The 21,560-nt window shown below is 54.6% G+C and overlaps 1 protein-coding gene across 1 annotated transcript; it reads left to right on the forward strand.

The window, feature by feature from the left end:
• Nucleotides 1–522: 522 nt before the first annotated feature.
• Nucleotides 523–15,806, forward strand: RPS6KA4 (ribosomal protein S6 kinase A4). The gene is given in 23 exon segments (XM_049779977.1): nt 523–631; nt 746–817; nt 1,425–1,643; nt 1,736–1,851; nt 2,626–2,733; nt 2,818–2,898; nt 2,973–3,076; nt 3,190–3,340; nt 8,192–8,356; nt 11,240–11,365; nt 11,480–11,613; nt 11,702–11,795; nt 13,098–13,271; nt 13,360–13,554; nt 13,885–13,945; nt 13,948–14,046; nt 14,213–14,329; nt 14,332–14,375; nt 14,984–15,011; nt 15,014–15,054; nt 15,056–15,082; nt 15,084–15,132; nt 15,135–15,806. Coding segments are annotated over 23 exon segments (2,304 nt in total). The 5' UTR covers nt 523–576; the 3' UTR covers nt 15,179–15,806.
• Nucleotides 15,807–21,560: the final 5,754 nt, after the last annotated feature.

Here is a 21,560-nt window from a genome sequence, read left to right on the forward strand (position 1 = left end):
CAAGCGGCTGAGTGGTCTCAGGGCCTTCCACGTCCACTCTGTGCCCTGCAGTAGATCGTGGGAGCATCAGAAACCCTCTGGGTGACTCTCTCTGGCTTTCGGGAAATGCCTCCTCTTCGAATGGGGCTGAGGCCTGGCTGGCACCCAGGGGAGGCCTCAACTCTGCGTGCCTGTGCGGGGTGCCCCGAGGGAGGGAGGGAGAGAGGGAGGAAGGGAGGGCTCCCATATCCAGCTTGGGCAGCATCCCAGGGCCTGCAACCCCCCGGAGAAGCCTCGGGGTGACCCTCTGCAAGGCCCTGCACACACACACATCACCCACGCAGAGGGCTTCCCAGGGTCTCCTGGGGGTGCCCCCCCGGAGCCCCGGGCACGGGAGATGGAGCTGCCCCCGCCTGCCCGCCCGCTGTCACGTTCCAGCCGCCTGACTCAGGGCCTTCGGGGCGGGGAGCCGGGAGGCGGTGCCGGCGCCTGCCAGGGCCCCGGAGGCGGCACCAGGAAGCGCCCGCCCCGGCCGGAGCCGCCATGTAACCGGCGCCTCCCGGAGCCGAGCGCCAGGGCCCCGGCCACCCGCGGGACATGGGGGACGAGGACGAGGACGAGGGCTGCGCCGTGGAGCTGCGGATCACGGAAGGTGGAGCCGGGCCACGGGGGGTCCCCGGGGTGGGTGGTGGGCCGCTTGGGCCTGGCCGGATTGCTGGGTGGGGGGCGCAGGCTGGGTGGGCTCACGGGCTCCTTGTGCCCACAGCTAACTTAACCGGGCATGGGGAGAAGGTGAACGTGGAGAACTTCGAGCTGCTCAGGGTGCTGGGCACAGGAGGTAAGGCCACCCCAAGGCGCTGGGCAAGGGGGTGCGGGCACGCCCAGGGAGGCCTGTCCAGGCCGCCCTTAGACACCCCCCCCCCGAGGTTCCCCAGTATTGCGCGCCCTGCCCTGCCCATCTGGGCCACTTCCACCAGGCTTGGATGGCTGCTCCCTGCAGGGTCCCCAGGTCTGCCCAGGTCTTTTGGGGGGTTGCTGGCAGCCCTGCCCATGATTTGCATGGCTCCCGCCTCTCCCCCTGCCTGCCCTGCGCGCTCCCCCAGATGTGCGCCGCGCGCCCCGCCTCCCTCCCGGGGACCCGCAGCCTCCCGTGCGCACCCTCTTAGAGTCCCGCAGGTTGGCACGTGCTCCCTGCCACCCACCCCAGCTGCTACCTTCTGGGGTTGCCTAGTTGCACGCAACCCCCTCATGGTCTGCAAGCTCCCCAGTTTCTGCTGAGCACTGTCTTGGGGAGGATGCACCGCTCCACCAGCCTTCCTTTCCCTTCCCCAGCATTTTGCATTTTTACGCATTGGGCCCATCCAAGCGGGTGCCCATTTTCGGGGGGTCTGCAGTCCATGCACACACCCCTGTCTCGCTCACTTCCCTTCTTGGCCTCCCCGCAGCCTACGGGAAGGTGTTCCTGGTGCGCAAAGCGGGCGGGCACGACGCAGGGAAGCTGTACGCCATGAAGGTGCTGCGCAAGGCCGCCCTGGTGCAGCGCGCCAAGACGCAGGAGCACACGCGCACCGAGCGCTCCGTGTTGGAGCTGGTGCGACAGGCGCCCTTCTTGGTCACCCTGCACTATGCCTTCCAGACCGATGCCAAGCTGCACCTCATCCTGGGTAGGGCAAAGAGGCCAGCCCCAGACTGCGGGGGGAATGGGCTGTGGCACCCCCCAATCTCCTCCCAACCAACCGTTGCACCCATCCCGCAGACTACGTGAACGGTGGCGAGATGTTCACGCACCTGTACCAGCGGCAGCACTTCAAGGAGGCCGAGGTGCGCATATATGGCGGCGAGATCGTGCTGGCCCTGGAACACCTGCACAAGGTGGGCCTGGCTCTGCCCCCCTGTCCCCCTAGCCCCCAGCTCCAGCCCTGTCCCCGGGTGTCTGGGAGCATGTGTGTGGTATAGTGTGAAGTGCATGTGTGTGATAGTGTGTGGTATGTGTGTATTTTGGGGTCATACCCGGCACCGCTCAGGGGTTATTCCTGGCTCTGCGCTCAGAAGTAGCTCCTGGCAGGCTCGGGGGACCATATGGGATGCCAGGGATCAAACCCCGGTCAGACCCAGTCGTCTGTGTGCAAGGCAAATACCCTATCACTGTGCTATTGCTCCAGCCTCGTGTGTGTGTGTGTGTGTGTGTGTGTGTGTGTGCGTGTGTTGTATGCATGTTGTTCCTCCGTGGATCCCAGAGCTTCTCCCAGCCTCCTGGAAGGAGGGGTGCCCCCTGCTCCTCGCACACACCTTAAGTTTTTCTGGTGGCCAGGGCTCTGCTTAATACTCTTTGCCCATGGGACTTTTCCTATATTCTCCTCTATTATATTTGGGGACCAGGGGATGCTCCAAGCTCTGTGCTCAGGGCTTGCTTGTGGGCCTCGATGAGAGGCATGGACTCGTCTTGGTGTGAGCAGAGTTATTGGGGCTGAGGTGCCCATCCCCTACCTCTTACCCATTCCCTGCTCCTGCCTGCCTATCCCAGTGCCCCCTTTCTTGCTTTCACCTAACTCCTGTTGCTCGCTGCTGCCTGGGCACCTCCTTTACTGGAGCAGGACCCGGGCAGGGGTGGCAGGCAGGAGCCTCAGCTGCCCTCTGTGCCCACAGCTTGGTATCATCTACCGGGACCTGAAGCTGGAGAACGTGCTGCTGGATGCCGAGGGCCACATCGTCCTCACGGACTTCGGGCTCAGCAAGGAGTTCCTCACAGAGGAGGTGAACGGGGTGAACAGCTGCCCTCCTGGGGAAATGGGGAGTGATGCCCGGCTGGTTATCCCAATGGATCATCTTGCCCTCTAGAAAGAGCGCACCTTCTCGTTCTGCGGCACCATTGAGTACATGGCCCCCGAGATCATCCGTAGCAAGTGGGGGCATGGCAAAGTGAGTTGGGGGTGTTGGGGGTGTTGGGGGTACTGGGAGGCGGTGGGCGGTGGGCACTCACAGCTGCCCCGCAGGCAGTGGACTGGTGGAGTCTGGGCATTCTGCTGTTTGAGCTGCTGACGGGGGCGTCGCCCTTCACCCTGGAGGGCGAGAGGAACACTCAGGCCGAAGTGTCTCGGTGAGTCCTGGGGCTGGACACCAAGGGCAGCCGAGGGGCCTGTGGGGGACCTGTTGGGGCTGGGCTGTGGGGAGGGGGGCTCGCGGCCCCTGACGCGCCCCCCATCCTCCCAGACGGATCCTGAAGTGCTCCCCTCCCTTCCCTCCCCGGATCGGGCCTGTGGCGCAGGACCTGCTGCAGAGGCTCCTTTGTAAGGACCCCAAGAAGCGACTGGGCGCGGGCCCCCAGGGGGCACAGGACGTCAAGAACCATCCCTTCTTCCAGGTGAGGCTCCGAGCTGTACCCCACTAGGTTGCACCCCATAACTCTCTGCGTCCCACATGAGGAAGGCCGGGCTGGGGCTGGTCAGTTTCGCTTCCTTCCTGGCTTCAGATCTTTGATCTTTTCCAACCAGTGGGAAGAACTGGGTTGACCCGGCTCCCCGCCCCACCAATTTCATAGCTGGCTCTTGTTTTCCCCCACCTCCACTGTATGTTCCCAAAGGGAACTTAGAATTTGAGGGTTATTTTTTTTGGGGGGGGCACAGCCAGCAGTGCTCAGGGGTTGCTCCTGGCTCTGCGCTCAAAAATTGCTCCTGGCAGGCTCCGGGGACCATATACCGTGTAAAAGGCAAATGTCTTACTGCTTTGCTATCTCTGTGGCCCCAAAATTTGAGGTTCTTGGTAGATGGGGCTGGCAGGAATGAAGATTGGGATTATTTGCCCCAGGTGGCACAGGGGACAGGCCATCGCAGGGGAACCCCAGATCTGTGCTGTGACCTGTGCAACTCAGTCTCAGGACTTTGTCCTATGTAGTTGTGTGAGGGATGAGGGCTCCACTCACCCTTGGAGAGTGGGCACAGGTGAGCCCTTGGCCTGGGTAACCTCTCCTTCTCACTCTGTTTTTGTTCTTTTTTTTTATTATTATTGTTTTGTTTTGTTTGGGTCACACTTGGTGGCACTCAGTGATTACTCCTGGCTCTGTGCTCAGAAATTGCACCTGGCAGGCTCATGGGACCATATGGGATGCTGGGATTCAAACCACCGTCCATCCTGGATTGGCTTCGTGCAAGGCAAACGCAATACCACTATGCTATTTTTTTTTTTTTTTGGTTTTTGGGCCACACCCGGCGTTGCTCAGGGGTTACTCCTGGCTGTCTGCTCAGAAATAGCTCCTGGCAGGCATGGGGGACCATATGGGACACCAGGATTCGAACCAACCACCTTTGATCCTGGATCGGCTGCTTGCAAGGCAAACAACGCTGTGCTATCTCTCCGGGCCCCCTCTGTGCTATTTCTCTGGCCCCCTGTTCTGTTTTGTATTTGGGCCACACCTGATGGTGCTCAGTGGTTATTCCAAGCTCTGAACTCAGAAATTATTCCTGGCAGGCTTGGGGGACCACAATGGGATGCCGGGAATCAAACCCCAGGTCAGCTGCGTCTAAGACAAATGCCCTTCCTGCTGTGCTATCGCTCCAGCCCCGGGCTGCACATTTTGCCGTTTCTGGCCACCCATGGCCCTCATCACTCCGTTCTGTACAGATAAGAAGACAGAGGCCCAGAGAGGGCAGGGCACCCTGTCAGAAAGCAATAGACCAGAGCAATAGACCAGCTCCAGCCTTTCTCTAGCCTCTTAAGAGAATTTTTTGAGCACCCTCTGTATCCCCCAATCCAGTACAGGCGAAACCGGTGCTGGAACTTGGATTTGTCTTCCGGGGTCTTTGACGTCTTGATACTTCCTGTATTTCCCCTTTTCTTGCACCAGGCTCCTTGGTGACAGTTTTGGGGTCTTCATCAATCTTGGCTGTAAGACAGAAAGTGTCTAACTTAGAATGGTGCTTGCCATGACAAGTGTTGAGTTGTTAGTCTCAATTTCAGCTGCAAGTCAAAAAAAATTTTTGGTCACACCCAATTGCCCTCAGGGGTTACTCCTGGCTCTGTGCTCAGAAGTTGCTCCTGGCAGGCACAGGGGACCATATGGGATTTAAACTGTCCCTCCTGGATTGGCTGCATGCAAGGCAAAGGCCCTCCCTCTGTGCTATCTCTCCGGCCCCTACAAGTCCATTTTTTTCTCACTTAAGGAAGTCTAGTTGAGGCTGGAGAGGTATTACAGGAGGGAATGTGCATGCCTTGCACTCAGCTGACCCCAGGTATAGTTTCCAGGGGTCACTTCTGAGCACAGAGCCCCTGAGTACCTCTGCGGGTGGCCCTATTACCTTCCTTAATGCAGAAGCCAAGTTGGGGGAGGGGTCAGAGAAATAGTTCAGGGCTTGTAGGGCAGGGGAGGAGCAAAGAGATAGTGCAATGGGCCACCTGTATGCCTGGCATGCAGGAAGCCCAGGGTGAATTCTCCAAGCATGGCCTTTGAGCACTGTTGGGTGTGACCCACAATGCAGAGAAATGAAAGAAGTTCAGAGGTTGTGCTGCTGTGGTGTCTTCATGAATCCAAGTTCATTCCTTTTTCTTTCTTCCCTCCCACCCTCTCTCCCTTTCTCCCTCCTTCCCTCCCTCTCTCCCTTTCTCCCTCCCTCCTTCCCTCCCTCCTTCCCTTCCTTCCTTCCTTCCTTCCTTCCTTCCTTCCTTCCTTCCTTCCTTCCTTCCTTCCTTCCTTCCTCCTTCCTTCCTTCCTTCCTGCCTTCTTCCTTCCTTCCTTCCTTCCTTCCTTCCTTCCTTCCTTCCTTCCTTCTTCCTTCCTTCCTTCCTTCCTTCCTTCCTTCCTGCCTGCCTTCCTTCCTTCCTTCCTTCCTTCCTTCCTTCCTTCCTTCCTTCCTTCCTTCCTTCCTTCCTCCTTCCTTCCTTCCTCCTTCTCTTTCTTCCTCCCTCCCTCCCCTCCCTCCCTCCCTCCCTCCCTCCCTCCCTCCTTCCTTCCTTCCTTCCTTCTGTTGTTTTTGGGCCATACTCAGTGGAGCTCAGGCCTTACTCTTGGTTCTGCGCTCAGAAATCACTCCTGGCAGGCTCAGGGGACCATATAGCATCCCAGGAACTGAACAGGCCAGATTGCAAACACCCTACCTACTGTATAATCACTTCACTCCAACCAGGTTCCTTTCTTTTTCTTTCTTTCTTTTTTTAATAATTTTTATTTCAAGTCCGTTCTTTCTTTCTTTCTTTTTGGGGGGCACACCCGGTGATGCTCAGGGGTTACTCCTGGCTATGCACTCAGAACTCACTCCTGGCTTGTGGATCATATGGGATGACAGGGGATCGAACCAAGGTCCGTCCTAGGCTAGTGCGGGCAAGGCAAAAGCCTTTCCACTTGTGCCACTGCCCTGGCCCCTCCAAGTTCCTTTCTTTTGTCTAATTTTTTGGGGATTGAACCCAGGACTTCATACATGTGAAACATCTGTCCTACCACTCAGTTGCTCCCCTGGCTCCTTTTATTTTCAGACTTTAATCCCCTATTAAGTGGCATCCTTAACTTTTTACTTCTATCCCTGGGGTGATCTTGTGGCCCAAAATGACTGCTAGAGCTCTTGCCATCAAGCCTGCTGTTGCACTGGGGGGCTAGAAGGGAGAGCACACATAAGCACTTTTCAACTATTCACCTTCCTCGAATTCTTTTTTTTTTTTGTTTTTTGGGTCACACCTGGCAGCGTTCAGGAGTCACTCCTGGCTCTACATTCAGAAATCGCTCCTGGCAGGCTCGGGGGATCAGATGGGATGCCAGGATTCAAACCACCTTCCTTCTGCATGCAAGGCAAATGCCCTATCTCCATGTTACCTCTCCGTCCCCATCTTCCTCGAATTCTTTCTTTTTTTTTTTTTTTTGGTTTTTGGCCCACACCAAACCAGGGGTTACTCCTGGCTATGCGCTCAGAAGTTGCTCCTGGCTTGGGGGACCATATGGGACGCCGGGGATCGAACCGCGGTCCGTCCAAGGTTAGCGCAGGCAAGGCAGGCACCTTACCTCTAGTGCCACTGCCCGGCCCCCTACCTCAAAATTTTTTTTTTACATATGATTTAATTATATTTATTTTTTAATATAATATTTATTTTAATCATAATGGCTTACAAAGCACAGGCTCCCTCCTCGAATTCTTAAGTCACATTTCAATTTACCAGCTATGAGTCATTCCTAAGGGCAAGGTTATTACTATAAAGTGCTATCTTTGGGGCCGGGCGGTGGCGCTAAAGGTAAGGTGCCTGCCTTGCCTGCGCTAGCCTTGGAAGGACCGTGGTTCGATCCCCCGGTGTCCCATATGGTCCCCCAAGCCAGGAGCGACTTCTGAGCGCATAGCCAGGAGTAACCCCTGAGCGTTACCGGGTGTGGCCCAAAAACAAAAACAAAAACAAAACAAATAAAGTGCTATCTTTATCGGTGTACAGTACTATTTTTTTTGGGGGGGGGCCACACTTGGCGTTGCGCAGGGGTTACTCCTGGCTGTCTGCTCAGAAATAGCTCCTGGCAGGCATGGAGGACCATATGGGACACCGGGATTCGAACCAACCACCTTTGGTCCTGGATCGGCTGCTTGCAAGGCAAACTTGGCTGTGCTATCTCTCTGGGCCCCATACAGTACTATCTTTTAGGTTGATGCTGTTTGTTTGTTTGTTTGTTTTTTGGGCCACACCCAAATTACTCCTGGCAGGGTCAGAGCGATAACACAGTGCTAGGGCATTTGCTGTGCATGTGGCCAATCCAGGGTGGACCTGGGTTCTATTCCCAGCATTACATATGGTTCTCTGAGCCTCCCAGGAGTGATTTCTGAGGAGCAGTTCCAGACCCTTCCAGATTTAAATCCTGTGGAAGAACTGAAAAATGTGATAGTGTTGGTTTCTTTTTGGTATTTGGGTCACAACTGGCAGCGCTCAGGGGTTCCTCCTGGCTCTACACAGAAATCACGCCTGGCAGGCTTGGGGGACCATATGGGATCCCGGGATTCGAACCACCAACCTTCTGCACGCAAGGCAATCGCCTGACCTCCATGCTATCTCTCCGGCCTGAGTGTTGGTTTTCTGAGGGAAACAGAGATTATTAAATTATCAGAGAGAGAGAAATAAAAACCGTGGCGGGGTGGCAATGAAGCATAACTTAGTCCTCTGATGCTTTGCTGAGACTGCCCAGTGAGAGGGGCCTGAGCCGAGAGAAGAGAGGTACCCACTTTCTATCCTCTGACCTCTTTTCTCATCTTTCTAGGGCCTGGATTGGGCTGCCCTCGCTGCCAGGAAGATTCCCGCTCCCTTCAGACCCCAGATCCGCTCGGAGTTGGATGTGGGCAACTTTGCGGAGGAATTTACTCGGCTTGAGCCTGTCTACTCCCCGGCTGGCAGCCCCCCATCTGGGGACCCTCGTATCTTCCAGGTGAGTTGGGGGCTCCTGACACTCCAGCTGCAGAGTCTCATGAGTCTGGGTGAGCCCCAAGTTCAGATCAGAATCAGCATCTCCCCCAAATGGCCCCACTTCTGCCTGGAGTGAGTGAGTTAGGAAGGAGGGACATATCTTTGGTGGGGCCTGGTTTATCTGGAACTTGGGTGTTGGCTTCTTGTCTATCTCTGTGTGATTCTAGGAATTAGTTTCCAGCTCTTTCCTCGCTGAAGCGGACCCCCATTAAGAGATGTCGCATATAGAGTGTGGCGTAGGTCTGTGGACTAGTCCAAACTTCAGCCCTAATGCAGATCCACATCTGAGTCCGCCCCATGATCACTCTGGGTGACATGGCCTCACTGTGTCTGAGGCCTGCTCAGAGTTCCAGAACATTCTGCACCTTTTTTTTTTTTTTTTTTTTTGGTCTTTGGGCCACACCCCGTGACGCTCAGGGGTTACTCCTGGCTATGCGCTCAGAAATCTCTCCTGGCTTGGGGAACCATATGGGAAGCTGGGGGATCGAACCACGATCCCTAGGTCCTAGGTCAGCTGCATGCAAGGCAAATGCCCTACTGCTGTGCCACTGCTCCGACCCCTTCTGCACACCTTTTATACTTCAGTCCCTCCACTGAGAGTGTCCGTCTTCAAACTCACTAGACTTTGTGGGCCAAGCCGCAGAGTTCTCCCCACTGCCCTGGTCCTAGACTGTTCCTATGTTGGGTACCAGAGCTCTGCCATCAGCTCAAACAGACCATCTCCCCTGCAGACCTGGGTGCTTCCAAAGTGGGGACTTGCATTTAGATTCCATGTCTTTTTTGCCTGGCTCTTGGGACATGCTCCTTCCTGTTGCATAAGAGAGGCCAGTATGGGGGTGCGGTCTATGCCTCCTCCCAGGTACTTACAAGTGACAGCTCTGTGCTGGGGTGTCTCTTATCTTCATGAGAAAGGACCAACCAGCTCCTAAGCAAGAAATTTCATTCATCCTTTTTAATTCATAAAGATGTAAGAAGTCAGTGCTTGCCATGAGCTGGACCCCTGACATAGGTTTGGGAATGTAGTAGCAAGTCAACAGACCCTCACGAGCAGGGTGTACTGGTGTGGGGTGCACCAGCATGGGGTGAGGGGTGCTGTGCTTTTAGGAAAAGCGTGTACGGGTGTGTGCATGAGAGTATATGTGTGTATATGGCTATATGTATATATGTGCCTGATTGTGTATAAGTTGCAAAGTTTTTGTGTGATATGTATATATAAGTGTGTTATGTGTTCGTATAGGTATCAAGTGTGCATATGTGTTTTTTGTATGCGTGTATTTATGAGGAGAAATGACAATAATCATCTTAAAAATCTCTTGGAATTTTTTGTTTGTTTGTTTGTTTTGTTTTTGGGCCACACCCTGGATCTGTGCTCAGAAATCGCTCCTGGCAGGCTCAGGGACCATTTGGGATGCTGGGAATGGAACCCCGGTCTGCCACATGCAAGGCAAATGCCCTACTGCTGTGCTATCTCCAGTCCGGAATTGGTTTTGTTGTTGTTGTTGTTGTTGTTGTTTTGGCTTTTTGGGCCATACCGAGTGATACTCAGGGCTTAGCTAATTCAGGGATCTATGCTCAGGGATCATTCCTGGAGGTGCTCAGGAGATCATATAGGATTCCGGGTATTGAACCCAGGACAGCTGCGTACAAGGCAAATGCCCTCCCCACTGTAACGTCACTCTAGCTCCTGGCATCCCCTTGAATTGCTCTTCTGTCCTAGGAAAGGCAGAAAATGAGCTTTTTTTTCCCCCTTTCTTTCCAGTTGGGGGAGTTTCTTATTTGACAGTGCCAGGGACCAAACCCTGGGCTCCCACATTCAAAGCCTGCACTCCGGCTCTTTGAGTCCCTCCCCAGTCCCAGTATGGGTTTCTCTGTACCAATGTTTCCCCAGGAGCCTCCTTCCCAGCCTATACTTTGCACAAGAGATCAAAGGTTAAATTTGTAAGCTTGCTTTTGGGCTATACCCAGTGGAGCTTGGGGGCTCGGTGGGGGTATTGGGGTAGAATCCAGGGTAAAACCTTTTTTTTTTTGGTTTTTGGGTCACACCCGGCGGTGCTCAGGGGTGACTCCTGGCTGTCTGCTCATAAATAGCTCCTGGCAGGCACGGGGGACCATATGGGACACCGGGATTCGAACCAACCACCTTTGGTCCTGAATCGGCTGCTTGCAAGGCAAACACCGCTGTGCTATCTCTCCGGGCCCCCAGGGTAAAACCTATGTAGTATTGGGGTACCACTCAGTATTGGAGTAGAAGCCTGTGTCGCAGCTGCCTGAATCTCTTTCTACCAAAGGTTGATTTGTACAGAAGAAATAAATATTTTGGCTCTGGGTCGGAGGGATAGCACAGCGGTAGGGCATTTGCCTTGCATGCAGCCAATCCAGGACGGACGGTGGTTCGAATCCCAGCATCCCATATGGTTCCCTGTGCTTGCCAGGAGCAATTTCTGAGCGCAGAGGCAGGAGGAACTCCTGAGCGCCACCGGTGTGACCCAAAAACCACAACAAAAAGATTCTATTTCTATAAAAAGAAAAAGGAAATCTCTTAAGCCCTATGCGTGAGCATCTATGGAGGTTATGTCCATACATGAGTGTATGTATGTAAATATGTGACCATGCGTGTAAGTTACGTGTGAAATGCCCATCAGTGATTTCCTCTTCCTCCACTCCTTTTCTGGGGTGCTCCACTAGGCCGTGGGTGGGGTGCCCTTGTGGTGAATGAGAAAGAAAGGTGGGGTGACAGCAGTGGGCGCCAGGGCCACGGGCCCCAGATGTGAGGCAGCAGTCCCATGCACACCCTCCTCTGCACCCCACTCCCCGGGTGCCCCTCCTGAGCCCTGCCTCCCTTCAGGGCTACTCCTTCGTGGCTCCGTCCATCCTGTTTGACCATAACAATGCCGTGATGACCGACGTACTGGTGGCCGGCACTGGGGAGCGGCCAGGCCGGGCAGCGGTGGCCAGGAGTGCCATGATGCAGGTGAGGCGATGGGGGCCACTGGAGTGATGGGGGGCTGGGTTTGGGGGGGGCTCCTGAGCAGCCCCAAGGCCTGGCCCCATCTCAGTGGCCCTGACGGCCCCCTCCGACCCCCAGGAGTCGCCCTTCTTCCAGCAGTACGAGCTGGACCTGCGGGAGCCCGCGCTGGGCCAGGGCAGCTTCTCGGTGTGTCGCCGCTGCCGCCAGCGCCAGAGTGGCCAGGAGTTTGCCGTCAAGATCCTCAGCCGCAGGTGGGCACGGCGGGCACGGCAGGTGGGCCGGTGGCTCGGGCGGAACCTGTGGCTCATCCTCCCCTGCCTCCCTCCCCGCCACCCCCAGGCTGGAGGCCAACACGCAGCGCGAGGTGGCCGCCCTCAAGCTGTGCCAGTCGCACCCCAACGTGGTGAAGTTGCATGAGGTGCATCAGGACCAGGTCGGTGACGTTGCCCGGGCCAGGGGAGGGAGCGGGCGTGGCCATACATGTGGGCGTGACCACACAGGCAGGCCGTGGGCGTGGCCAGTATGGTGGGTGTGGTTGTGGGCGTGGCCAACCAAACTGTGGCCATGGCCATGCTGAGGACCTGAGTGTGGGCGTGTCCAATATGATGGGCGTGGTTTGTGGGCGTGGCTAAGCTAAGGACGACCTGGGCGCGGTCAATAGGGTGGGCGTGGTTACGGACATGGTCAGTATGATGGGCGTGATTGTGGGCGTGGTCATAGGCGGGGCCAGAGCCTGGCAGGCCTGGGCTAGGAGGTGGGACCCGGGGGACTTGGATTGAAGGATGGGAACTTGTGTTTGGAAGGATTTGATGCATTTGACTGGCAAAGGTGTTTTTTTTTTTTTACAAGTGGGGTTTGGCTTAAGGATGATTTATTTATTTTTTGGGGGGGATTTGGGTCACACCCAGCGGCGCTCAGGGGTTAGTTACTCCTGGCTCAGAAGTTGCTCCTGGCGGGCTCCGGGGACCATATGGGATGCTGGGGATCAAATCCTGGTCTGTCCCTAGTCGGCTGTGTGCAAGGCAAATGCTCTGCTGCTGTATTATCGCTCTGTAACCCTGATTATTTGGGGGGGGGGGTTGGTTCTTCTTAATTTTTTTTTGTTTTTGTTTTGGGGCCACCCCTGGTGCTCAGGGATTACTCCTTGGCTCTGAGCTCAGAAATCACTCCTGGCAGGCTCTGGGACTATATGGGATGCCGAGAATCAAACCCAGGTCTGTCCTGGGTCGGCTGTGCGCAAGGCACTGTGCTATCTCTCTAAGCCTCCCCCCTTTTGTTTTTGATTTTTTGATTTTTGGGCCACAGTTAGCAGTGCTCAGAGTCTATTCCTGGTTCTTCTCTCAGAAATCACTCCTAGCAGGGTCGGGGAACAATATAGATGCCAGAGATCAAACCCAGATTGGCTGCGTGCAAGGCAAAAACCCTCCCCGCTGAGCTATTGCTCTGGCCCCAAGGGTAATTGTGTGTGTGTGTGTGTGTGTGTGTGTGTGTGTGTGTGTGTGTGTGTGTGTGTGTGTTGGCTCTGTGCTCAGGTATCACTCCTGGGATGTGGGAGCTTGAAAACCTGGGTAGGCCATATGCAAACACACTCCCTCTGTGCTATTGCACCTGCCCCTTAGGGGTGATTCTGGGGGTAGTCTTGAGGTCGGGCTGGAATCTGAGTGGCACTTGAAGCTGGGGCCGGGCCTGGCTGCTGGCTGGTGACCTTGCGCCCCTCCACCCCTTACCCCTACAGCTGCACACCTACCTGGTCCTGGAGCTGCTGCGAGGCGGGGAGCTGCTGGAGCACATCCGCAAGAAGCGGCACTTCAGCGAATCGGAGGCCAGCCAGATCCTGCGCAGCCTCGTGTCGGCCGTGAGCTTCATGCACGAAGAGGCAGGCGTGGTGCACCGTGATCTCAAGCCCGAGGTGGGAGCAGGGTCTGGGTCGTGGGTGCGAGGTAGCAGGTGGTGGTGGAGGTGCCCGGGCCCACCGCCTGTCTCTGACGCCCACCCAGAACATCCTGTACGCCGACGACACACCCGGGGCCCCGGTGAAGATCATCGACTTCGGGTTCGCTCGGCTGCGGCCGCAGAGCCCCGCAGAGCCCATGCAGACTCCGTGCTTCACGCTGCAGTATGCGGCCCCCGAGCTGCTGGCACAGCAGGGCTACGACGAGTCCTGCGACCTCTGGAGCCTCGGGGTCATCCTGGTAGGCATTGGGCCTCTGGACAGTTCAGGATCTACTTGGCCCAGCCTGGGGTTGGGTCGAAAGGATGCCAAGGCTGGGGTGAGGGGTCAGGGGTCATTCTGGTGTGGATGGCAGGGCTTGGGTTTGAGACTGGGCACAGAGGTGGCCCCATTGGGGCCCTCTGGTGCATCTGGGCATTCGGTGCATCCTCCTGCTTGGGGTATCTGGTGCATCTGGACATTAGGCGCACCCTCCTGCTGTGGGCATCTGGGTACTAGGAGTGAGGTCGGGGCACCTCCCTGTGGGGTCCTGGTATGGCTCACTTTCCCCCTTTTCTCCCCCCCGACCCAGTACATGATGCTGTCCGGGCAGGTGCCCTTCCAGGGGGCCTCAGGCCAGGGCGGGCAGAGCCAGGCGCCGAGATCATGTGCAAGATCCGCGAGGGACGCTTCTCCCTGGACGGGGAGGCCTGGCAGGGCGTGTCGGAGGAGGCCAAGGAAGGCTGGTCCCAGGGTGTGCGAGTCCGAGTGGCGTGGGGAGGTGCTGGGGTTAGGTGTCCAGTTGGGGGGACTCCCAGTGGGTGGAGGGGAATGCGGGCGGTGGTGGGTGTTGGGAGAGGCAGAATCCCTTTGGGGGTCACATGCAGACCCTCCCCAACCCTTCCCCGCTCCCCCTCCAGGCCTCCTGACCGTGGACCCTGCCAAGCGGCTGAAGCTCGAGGGGCTGCGGGGCAGCTCGTGGCTGCAGGACGGCAGTGCGCGGTCCTCCCCGCCGCTGCGGACGCCCGACGTGCTGGAGTCTCGGGGCCCGCCGTGCGCTCTGGCTCAAACGCGACTTTTATGGTGAGGGGCGGGGCCTGAGGGAGGGGCGGGGCTTTGGGCAGGGGCGGGGACGATGGGAGTGGCCTATGAGCAAAGTGGAGCTACAGGACAAGGGGCGGGTGCGTGGGCGGGGCCGGATGGAGGTATGGGCGGGGGCGAGGGGCGGGGACAAATGGAAAGCGGCCTATGGGGCGAGGCGGAGCTTTAAAAAAGAGGCTGGTTCGTGGGCGGAGCTGGGAGGAGGGGCGGGGGCTTAGGGCGAGGGGCGGGGGACTAGGGATCCAGCCTATGAGCGAGGCGGAGCTTTTAGGGAAGGGGCAGGTACGTGGCGGGGCCCTGATGGAAGGGCGGAGCTTCAGGAAAGGGGCAGGTATATGGACGAAGCTATATGGAGGGGCGGAGTTTTGGGGAGGGGCGGGGCCTATTGCATTGGCCTATGGGCGAGGCGGAACTTTAAGGAAAGAACAAGTGCGTGGGCGGGGCTTGATGGAGGATGGGAGGGGTTTCTGAAATAGGCCAGTGCGTGGCGGGGCTTCAGGAAGGGGCGGGGCCGGCCTCTGCGGGTTCGATCCCCGGGTGTGCCCAGGCCGAGCTGTCAGGGGCTCAGCCGGCGGGGTCCCCTCCACCAGGCGTTCAACCGCGGCAAGCGCGAGGGCTTCTCCTGAAGAGCGTGGAGAACGCGCCGCTGGCCAAGCGCAGGGAAGCTGAAGCTGCGAAGCGCCGCCACCCTCCCGCCGGGTCTCCCCGGTCCCCGCCGCCCCCGGCAGGGCCGCCGCCGCCAAGGCAGCCCGCGGAGAACCAACGGCCCCCTATCCCCCTCCTAGCCCCTGCCACTGGGACCCCCATCCCTCCAGGGGTTGTGATCAGGCCGGGGGGCCCCAGAGCTGCTCCCCTCCAGCCCCAACACCCCCAATTCCCTTACTCAACACCCCAGACAGAGCAGAAGTATTTTTATAAGCAGAGAAATTTTTTTATGTCTTAATGGATAGAGTTAGAGATGCAGGGAGGAAAGGGGCCTGCTGGGGTCTGGGGGGGGCTGCCCAGGAGGTCAGGGCTTTTCCCCCCACGCCCCGTTTCTAAGCACTGCATTTTGCCACGGGTGGGGGTACTCTCCACTGTCCCCTCTCAAGCTGTCACTTTATGGACTGTGCAATTCTGTCCACCAAAGACCTGGGTGGGGAGGGAGGTTCAGATAGAGACCTTGGGGGATTCCCCCCCCCCCCAAGCGTCTCTGCCTCACTTTATGTCTGTCACCTGTTTTCCCCCTGTTTTGGGGTTAAAGAAGGAGGTAGGCGAGCTCCTAAAACAGGGGGAGCCTCCTGTCTCATCCACCCCTCCTTGGGCACAGCCGACCCGAGTTGGGGTTTGGCAGGGCCTTGGGGGGAGTCTGGGCCGGGCATTCTCAGTCCCTGCCTCAGCCCATCCAGGCTGTGCCTTGACTTTAAAATAAAAAAAGTCCACCAGTGCAGTGTGTGGCTTATTTGTGTGCAATGATTGGGGTGCAGAGGCAACGGCTCCAAAGTCTGGGGGCCAGACAAATTTTCAGCCAGTGATTTGGGGCCTTGGAGAGGTGACTTATCCTTGGATTCTGATGTGTGATGGGCACAGTAAGTCAACGTCTCCGGTGTGTGGACTCGGGGTTTTCTATAAATTGTAAAAAAAAAAAAAAAAAAAAAAAAAAGAAATCCAAACTTGCTTAGGCACAATGGGATTTGAAAGCTCTTGTAATGCCACAGTCCGGGCCTGCTTCAGGCAAAGCCTGACCCAGTTGCCAATGTGATGAAGATTCACCTCTTACCTTCTCTCTCTCTCTTTTCTTTTTTTTTTGGTTTTTGGGTCACACCCAGCAGCACTCAGGGGTCACTCCTGGCTCTACGCTCAGAAATCGCTCCTGGCAGGCTCTGGGGACCTATGGGATGCCGGGATTCCAACCGTCCTTTTGCATGCAAGGCAAACACCCTACTTCCATGCTATCTCTCCGGCCCCTTACTCTTACCTTTTTTTTTTTTTTTTTTTGGTTTTTGGGCCACACCTGGCGGTGGTCAGGGGTTATCCTGGCTGTCTGGTCAGAAATAGCTCCTGGCAGGCACGGGGGACCATATGGGACACCGGGATTCGAACCAACCACCTTTGGTCCTGGATCTGCTGCTTGCAAGGCAAACACCGCTGTGCTATCTCTCCGGGCCCACTCTTACCTTTTCAATCTGTTTTCTTGATCGAGTTTCAGTCTCCTGGACACTAATCTGGGTACTGGGAGGTCTCCACTGCAATCTCCTGAGACTCCCTTTCAGCATTCAGGATGGAGAAGCCTAACTGGGTGCTGATTGGTCCACTCGGCTCACTCTGGATCAATCATGGTGTTCTGAGACCCCAAACTCTGAGATCTGGATTCAGCCTCCCATTTGGACACTCATTGGGGAGACAGCAAAGGGTGTGTCTGTGTGTATCTGTGTTAGGGTGTATGTCTGTGAGTTAGGGTGTCTCTGTGTTATGTGTGTGTGGTGTGTGGTTGTGTGGTGTGTGTGATGTGTGTGTGTGTGTGTGTGTGTGTGTGTGTGTGTGTGTGTGTGTGTGTGTGAGATGGGCCAGCTACACGTGTTTATGATGATTCTCCAGGGAGAATGAGTTTTCCCTGTGGGATCCCTGCTGGATGGGGGTGGTCCGAGCCCCTTTGCAAATGAATTTCCCAGCTCAACTCTGCACAAATACAGGAGGTCCTGACGAGCCCTTCCTTCCCTTGGGGCACCCCCCCCCCCACCTCCCAAGGCTACCCTATGGGGTATTTCACTGTGCACCTTCTTGGTTTGGGGCCATATTCAAGGGTTACTCCTGGCTCTACAGTCAGGAAGCACTTCTGACGATGCTCATGGGGGAGACCCTTTGGGGTGTCCAGGATGGGACATGGGTCAACCGCTAGCAAGGCAAGTGCCCTACCCAGGTACTGTCATTCTGGCCCCCCTCACTTTGGATTTTCTGTTCTGAGGTATGCTTCTCCTAGGAGAGGGGTATCTGGAGGCATGGGGGTCTGAATCAGGGACCCCAAGATACCGTGAGATTGGGACAGAGCTTTGTGAGCAGGGTTGTGAGTGGTGTGGGGACACACAACTGTGTCTATACCCCTGAAACAGGTGGGGGTGCCCAGGAGGATGTGGGAGGGAAGAGTGCCTGATTCCTGCTCCCTGTTTTCTAGTTTCTGTCACCTGTATAAGTCATCAAGTAACCCAGGCTACCTTAAGCCTTTTTTTTAACTTTATTTATTTATTTATTTATTTATTTATTTATTTATTTATTTATTTATTTATTTGTTGTTGGGCCACATCCAGAGGTGCTCAGGAGTCACTCCTGGCTCTGTGCTCAGAAATCACTCCTGGCAGGCTCAGGAGGACCATATGGGATGCCCTACCCACTGTGCCATTGCTCTGGCCTTTGATCACTGATTTTTTTTTTTTTTTACTCCAGTGCGGTTTAGAATGGGGAAATTTTGTGTTTAGCACAAACAGTGTTGAGTGAATTGTCTGACATAAAGCTACATTTTAGGTAGCACAGCAGTTAGGGCATATGCCTTGCACGCAGCTGACCCAGGTTCGATCCCTGGCATTCCATATGATCTCCCAAGCCTGCCAGGAGTGATTTCTGAGTGCAGAGTCAGGGGGAACTCCTTAGCATCGCATTGTGCCCCCCCCCCACAAAAAAAAAAACTGCACTGTAAGAGCTGGAGCTATAGCACACCAGGTAGGGTGTTTGCCTTGCATGGTGCTGAGAGAGTACTTATTATTATTTTTTTTTGTTTAGTTTTTTTTTTTTTAAGGGGCCATACCTGGCAGTGCTTAGGAGTTATTCCTAGCTCTGTGCTCAAGAATCATTCCTGACAGGCTTATGGAATGCTGGGGATGGAACCCAGGTCTGTTGCATGCAAGAAAATATGCCCTTCCTTTGTGCTACAGCTCTGGCCCCATTCCAGAGCTCTTGGTGGGAGCCTCCAAAGATGGCAGCCAGCCACACTTCTTGATGCTCCGGACTGCACCTCAGTTGAGTGCATGCACCCCACCTTCTGTATCATTTCCAGCCCATTCCCCGGGCCCTTTTCACCTTGTTTCACTTTTTTTTTTTCCAAACAAGTATAAAATGGTAAAGGGGGGGCACTTAACCTTGCATGCAATCAACCTGGATTTGATATACCATCACTCCATATGGTCCCCCAAGACCTGCCAGGAATGATCTCTGAATACAGAACCAGGAGTGACCTTTGAGACCACTGGGTTTGGCCTGAAAATACCAACCAAAACAAAAAGATGGACTCACTGTTAAAGGAAATACAAAAATATGATATTTTTATGTTTTGTTTTGCTTCCACACACTGTGGTCCTCAGGGGTTACTCCTGGCTCTGTGCTTGGGAATTATTTCTGGCAGTGCTCAGGGGACCATATGGGATGCCAGGGATGGAACCCTGGTCGGCTGCATGCAAAGCAAATACCCTCCCCATTGTGCTATCTTTCCAGCCCATGTATGATATTCTTTTAGATTTCCAGTAGTGTCAGTGTCAGCGGGTGTCAAGCACATAGCGTTCCAGTACCTCAGCCCCCAACAGAGCATTTATTTCCCCCCACCACTGTCTCATGTCCCCCAACCACCCCTCCAGGAACCTCCCCACCTCCACCTCTCCATCATGGTAAACTCAATTCTGTAGATTCTATGGCTTTGGGCCATTCGGTATTATTCTCTGACTGTGCTATTTTATATCCCACAGATGAGAGATTATTCTGTGTCTGTCTCTCTCCTTCTGGCTGATTTTGCACAGCACGACACTTTCCAGTTCCACCCATGTAGCAGAAAATAGCAGAAATTCATATTTTTTCTTATAGCCAAGGTGTCTACTGCCATGCATATTTCTACTTCCACCTCTATCTCTCTCTCTATGTATATATTTCAGTTTTATTTTTTTGGGGGGGCCCACACCTGGCGGTGCTCAGGGTTACTCCTGGCTCTGCACCCAGGAATTACTCCTGGCAGGCTCAGGGGACCCGGTGGGATGTTAGGGATGGAACCTGGCTCAGCTGCATGCAAGGCAAACGCCTTCCTCGCTATGCTATCTGGCCCCAGGATATTGAGGTTTTAAATCTATTTTGAATTGACTTTTCCACTGCCTGGTGTGAAGTAGTGGTCTGAGTTTATTATTTTTACATGTGACTGATCAGTTTTCCTACCCCATTTGTTGAAGACCTTTCCTTGCTCAACTTCACACTCTTAGCTTTATGGATGATTAGCTGCATATCTACTTCAAGTTCTGTCTCTGGGCCCTCCCTCCATTTTACTCCATTGGTCTGAGACTTTATTTCAGTACCTCTCTGTACTGATTACTATAGGTATGTAGTATAATTTAAGGTTGGAAAAAGAAAAACCTCTTTTTTCCCTATAGGTTCTTTGGCTATTTGGTGGTTTCAATACTTCATATAAATTTGAATAGAATCTTGGGGCCAGAGTGGTGGTGCGGGGTGTAAGGCGTCTGTTTGCCTTGCGCGCGCTAGCCTAGGACTAGGACGGACTGTGGTTTGACTCCCTGGCATCCCATATGGTCCCCCAAGCCAGGAGTGATTCTGAGTGCAGTCAGGAGTAACCCCTGAGTGTCACTGGGTGTGGCCAAAAAATTATGAGGTCATGGATCTTTTTTTTTTTTTTTCAATTTTTTAGCCAGGGGCTAGAGTGATAGTACAGTGGTAGACAGTTTTCCTTGCATGCTGCTCACCCAGAAAGGACCCAGGTTTGATCCCCAGCATCCCATATGGTCCCCCAAGCCTGCCAGGAGTGATTTCTGAGAGCAGAGCCAGGAGTAACCCCTGAGTGCCACCAGGTGTGGCCCAAACAAACAAATAAACAAAAAAAAGCAAAAGAAAAAATTTTTTTAAACCAATGCCCGGCGATGCTTAGGGGCTATTGCACTCGGAAATCACTCCTGGCCGTTCTCAAGGGACCTTATGGGATGCAGGAGATTGAACTTGGATTGGCTATATGCAAGGCAAGCACTGTGCTAACCAGCTGTGCTGTTGCTCTGGTTCTTATCTTGCTAATTCTTTCAAAGAACCAAGTCTTTTTTTTTGTTTGTTTGTTTTTTGGGTCACACCCCGGCAGGTGCTCAGGGGTTACTTCTGGCTGTCTGCTCAGAAATAGCTCCTGGCAGGCACGGGGGACCATATGGGACACCGGGATTCGAACCAACCACCTTAGGTCCTGGATTGGCTGCTTGCAAAGCAAACACCGCTGTGCTATTTCTCCGGGCCCAAGAACCAAGTCTTGTTTTTTGTTTTTTTATTTATTTTTTTTACGTACCATTCCATTAATTTTCGTAAGTCTTATTATTTCTTTTCTTTCCTTCTGCTTGTTCTGAGTTTCCTACATTGTTTTTTTGTTTTTGTTTTTGTTTTTATTCATTTTTTGGGGGGCGGGTCCACCCAGCAGTGCCAGGACTTACTCCTGTGCTCAGGGATCACTCATGGTGGGGCTCAAGGGGTCTATGAAGTGCTGGAAATCAAACCTGTATCAGCCTCGTGCAAGGCAAGCGCCCCAAACTCTGTACTATCTCTCCAGATCTGTTGCCCCTTTTTCCAGCTCCCAAAACTGTGCTGTTTGGTTATTTATTTCAATCATCTCTTGCTTCTTAAGATATATTTGCATTGCTATGAACTTTGCCTTTTGTGGGGTACCGTAAGTCCTGGTAACTCATGTCCTCATTCTCGCTTCTTTCTAGGAATCTTTTTTTTTTGTTTGTTTTTGTTTTTGTTTTTGGTTTTGGTTTTGGTTTTTGGGCCACACCCGGCGGTGCTCAGGGGTTACTCCTGGCTGTCTGCTCAGAAATAGCTCCTGGCAGGCACGGGGGACCATATGGGACACCGGGATTCGAACCAATCACCTTTGGTCCTGGATTGGCTGCTTGCAAGGCAAACGCAGCTGTGCTATCTCTCCGGGCCCCTTTCTAGGAATCTTTTGATTTCTTTTTTTTGGTTTGTTTTTGGGTCATGCTCAGCTGTGCTTAATTTTAACTCCTGTTTATCTTTATTTGTTTATTTATTTATTGGTTTGGGGGCCACATCCGGTAGTGCTCAGGGGTTCCTCCTGGCTCTGCACTCAGAAATCGCTCCTGGCAGGCTGGGGGAGCATATGGGATGCTGGGAATTGAACCCAGGTCTGTCCAGGATTGGCCACGTGCAAGG

The sequence above is a fragment of the Suncus etruscus genome, chromosome 9 (genome assembly GCF_024139225.1).
Source record: "Suncus etruscus isolate mSunEtr1 chromosome 9, mSunEtr1.pri.cur, whole genome shotgun sequence".
Lineage (NCBI taxonomy): Eukaryota > Metazoa > Chordata > Mammalia > Eulipotyphla > Soricidae > Suncus > Suncus etruscus.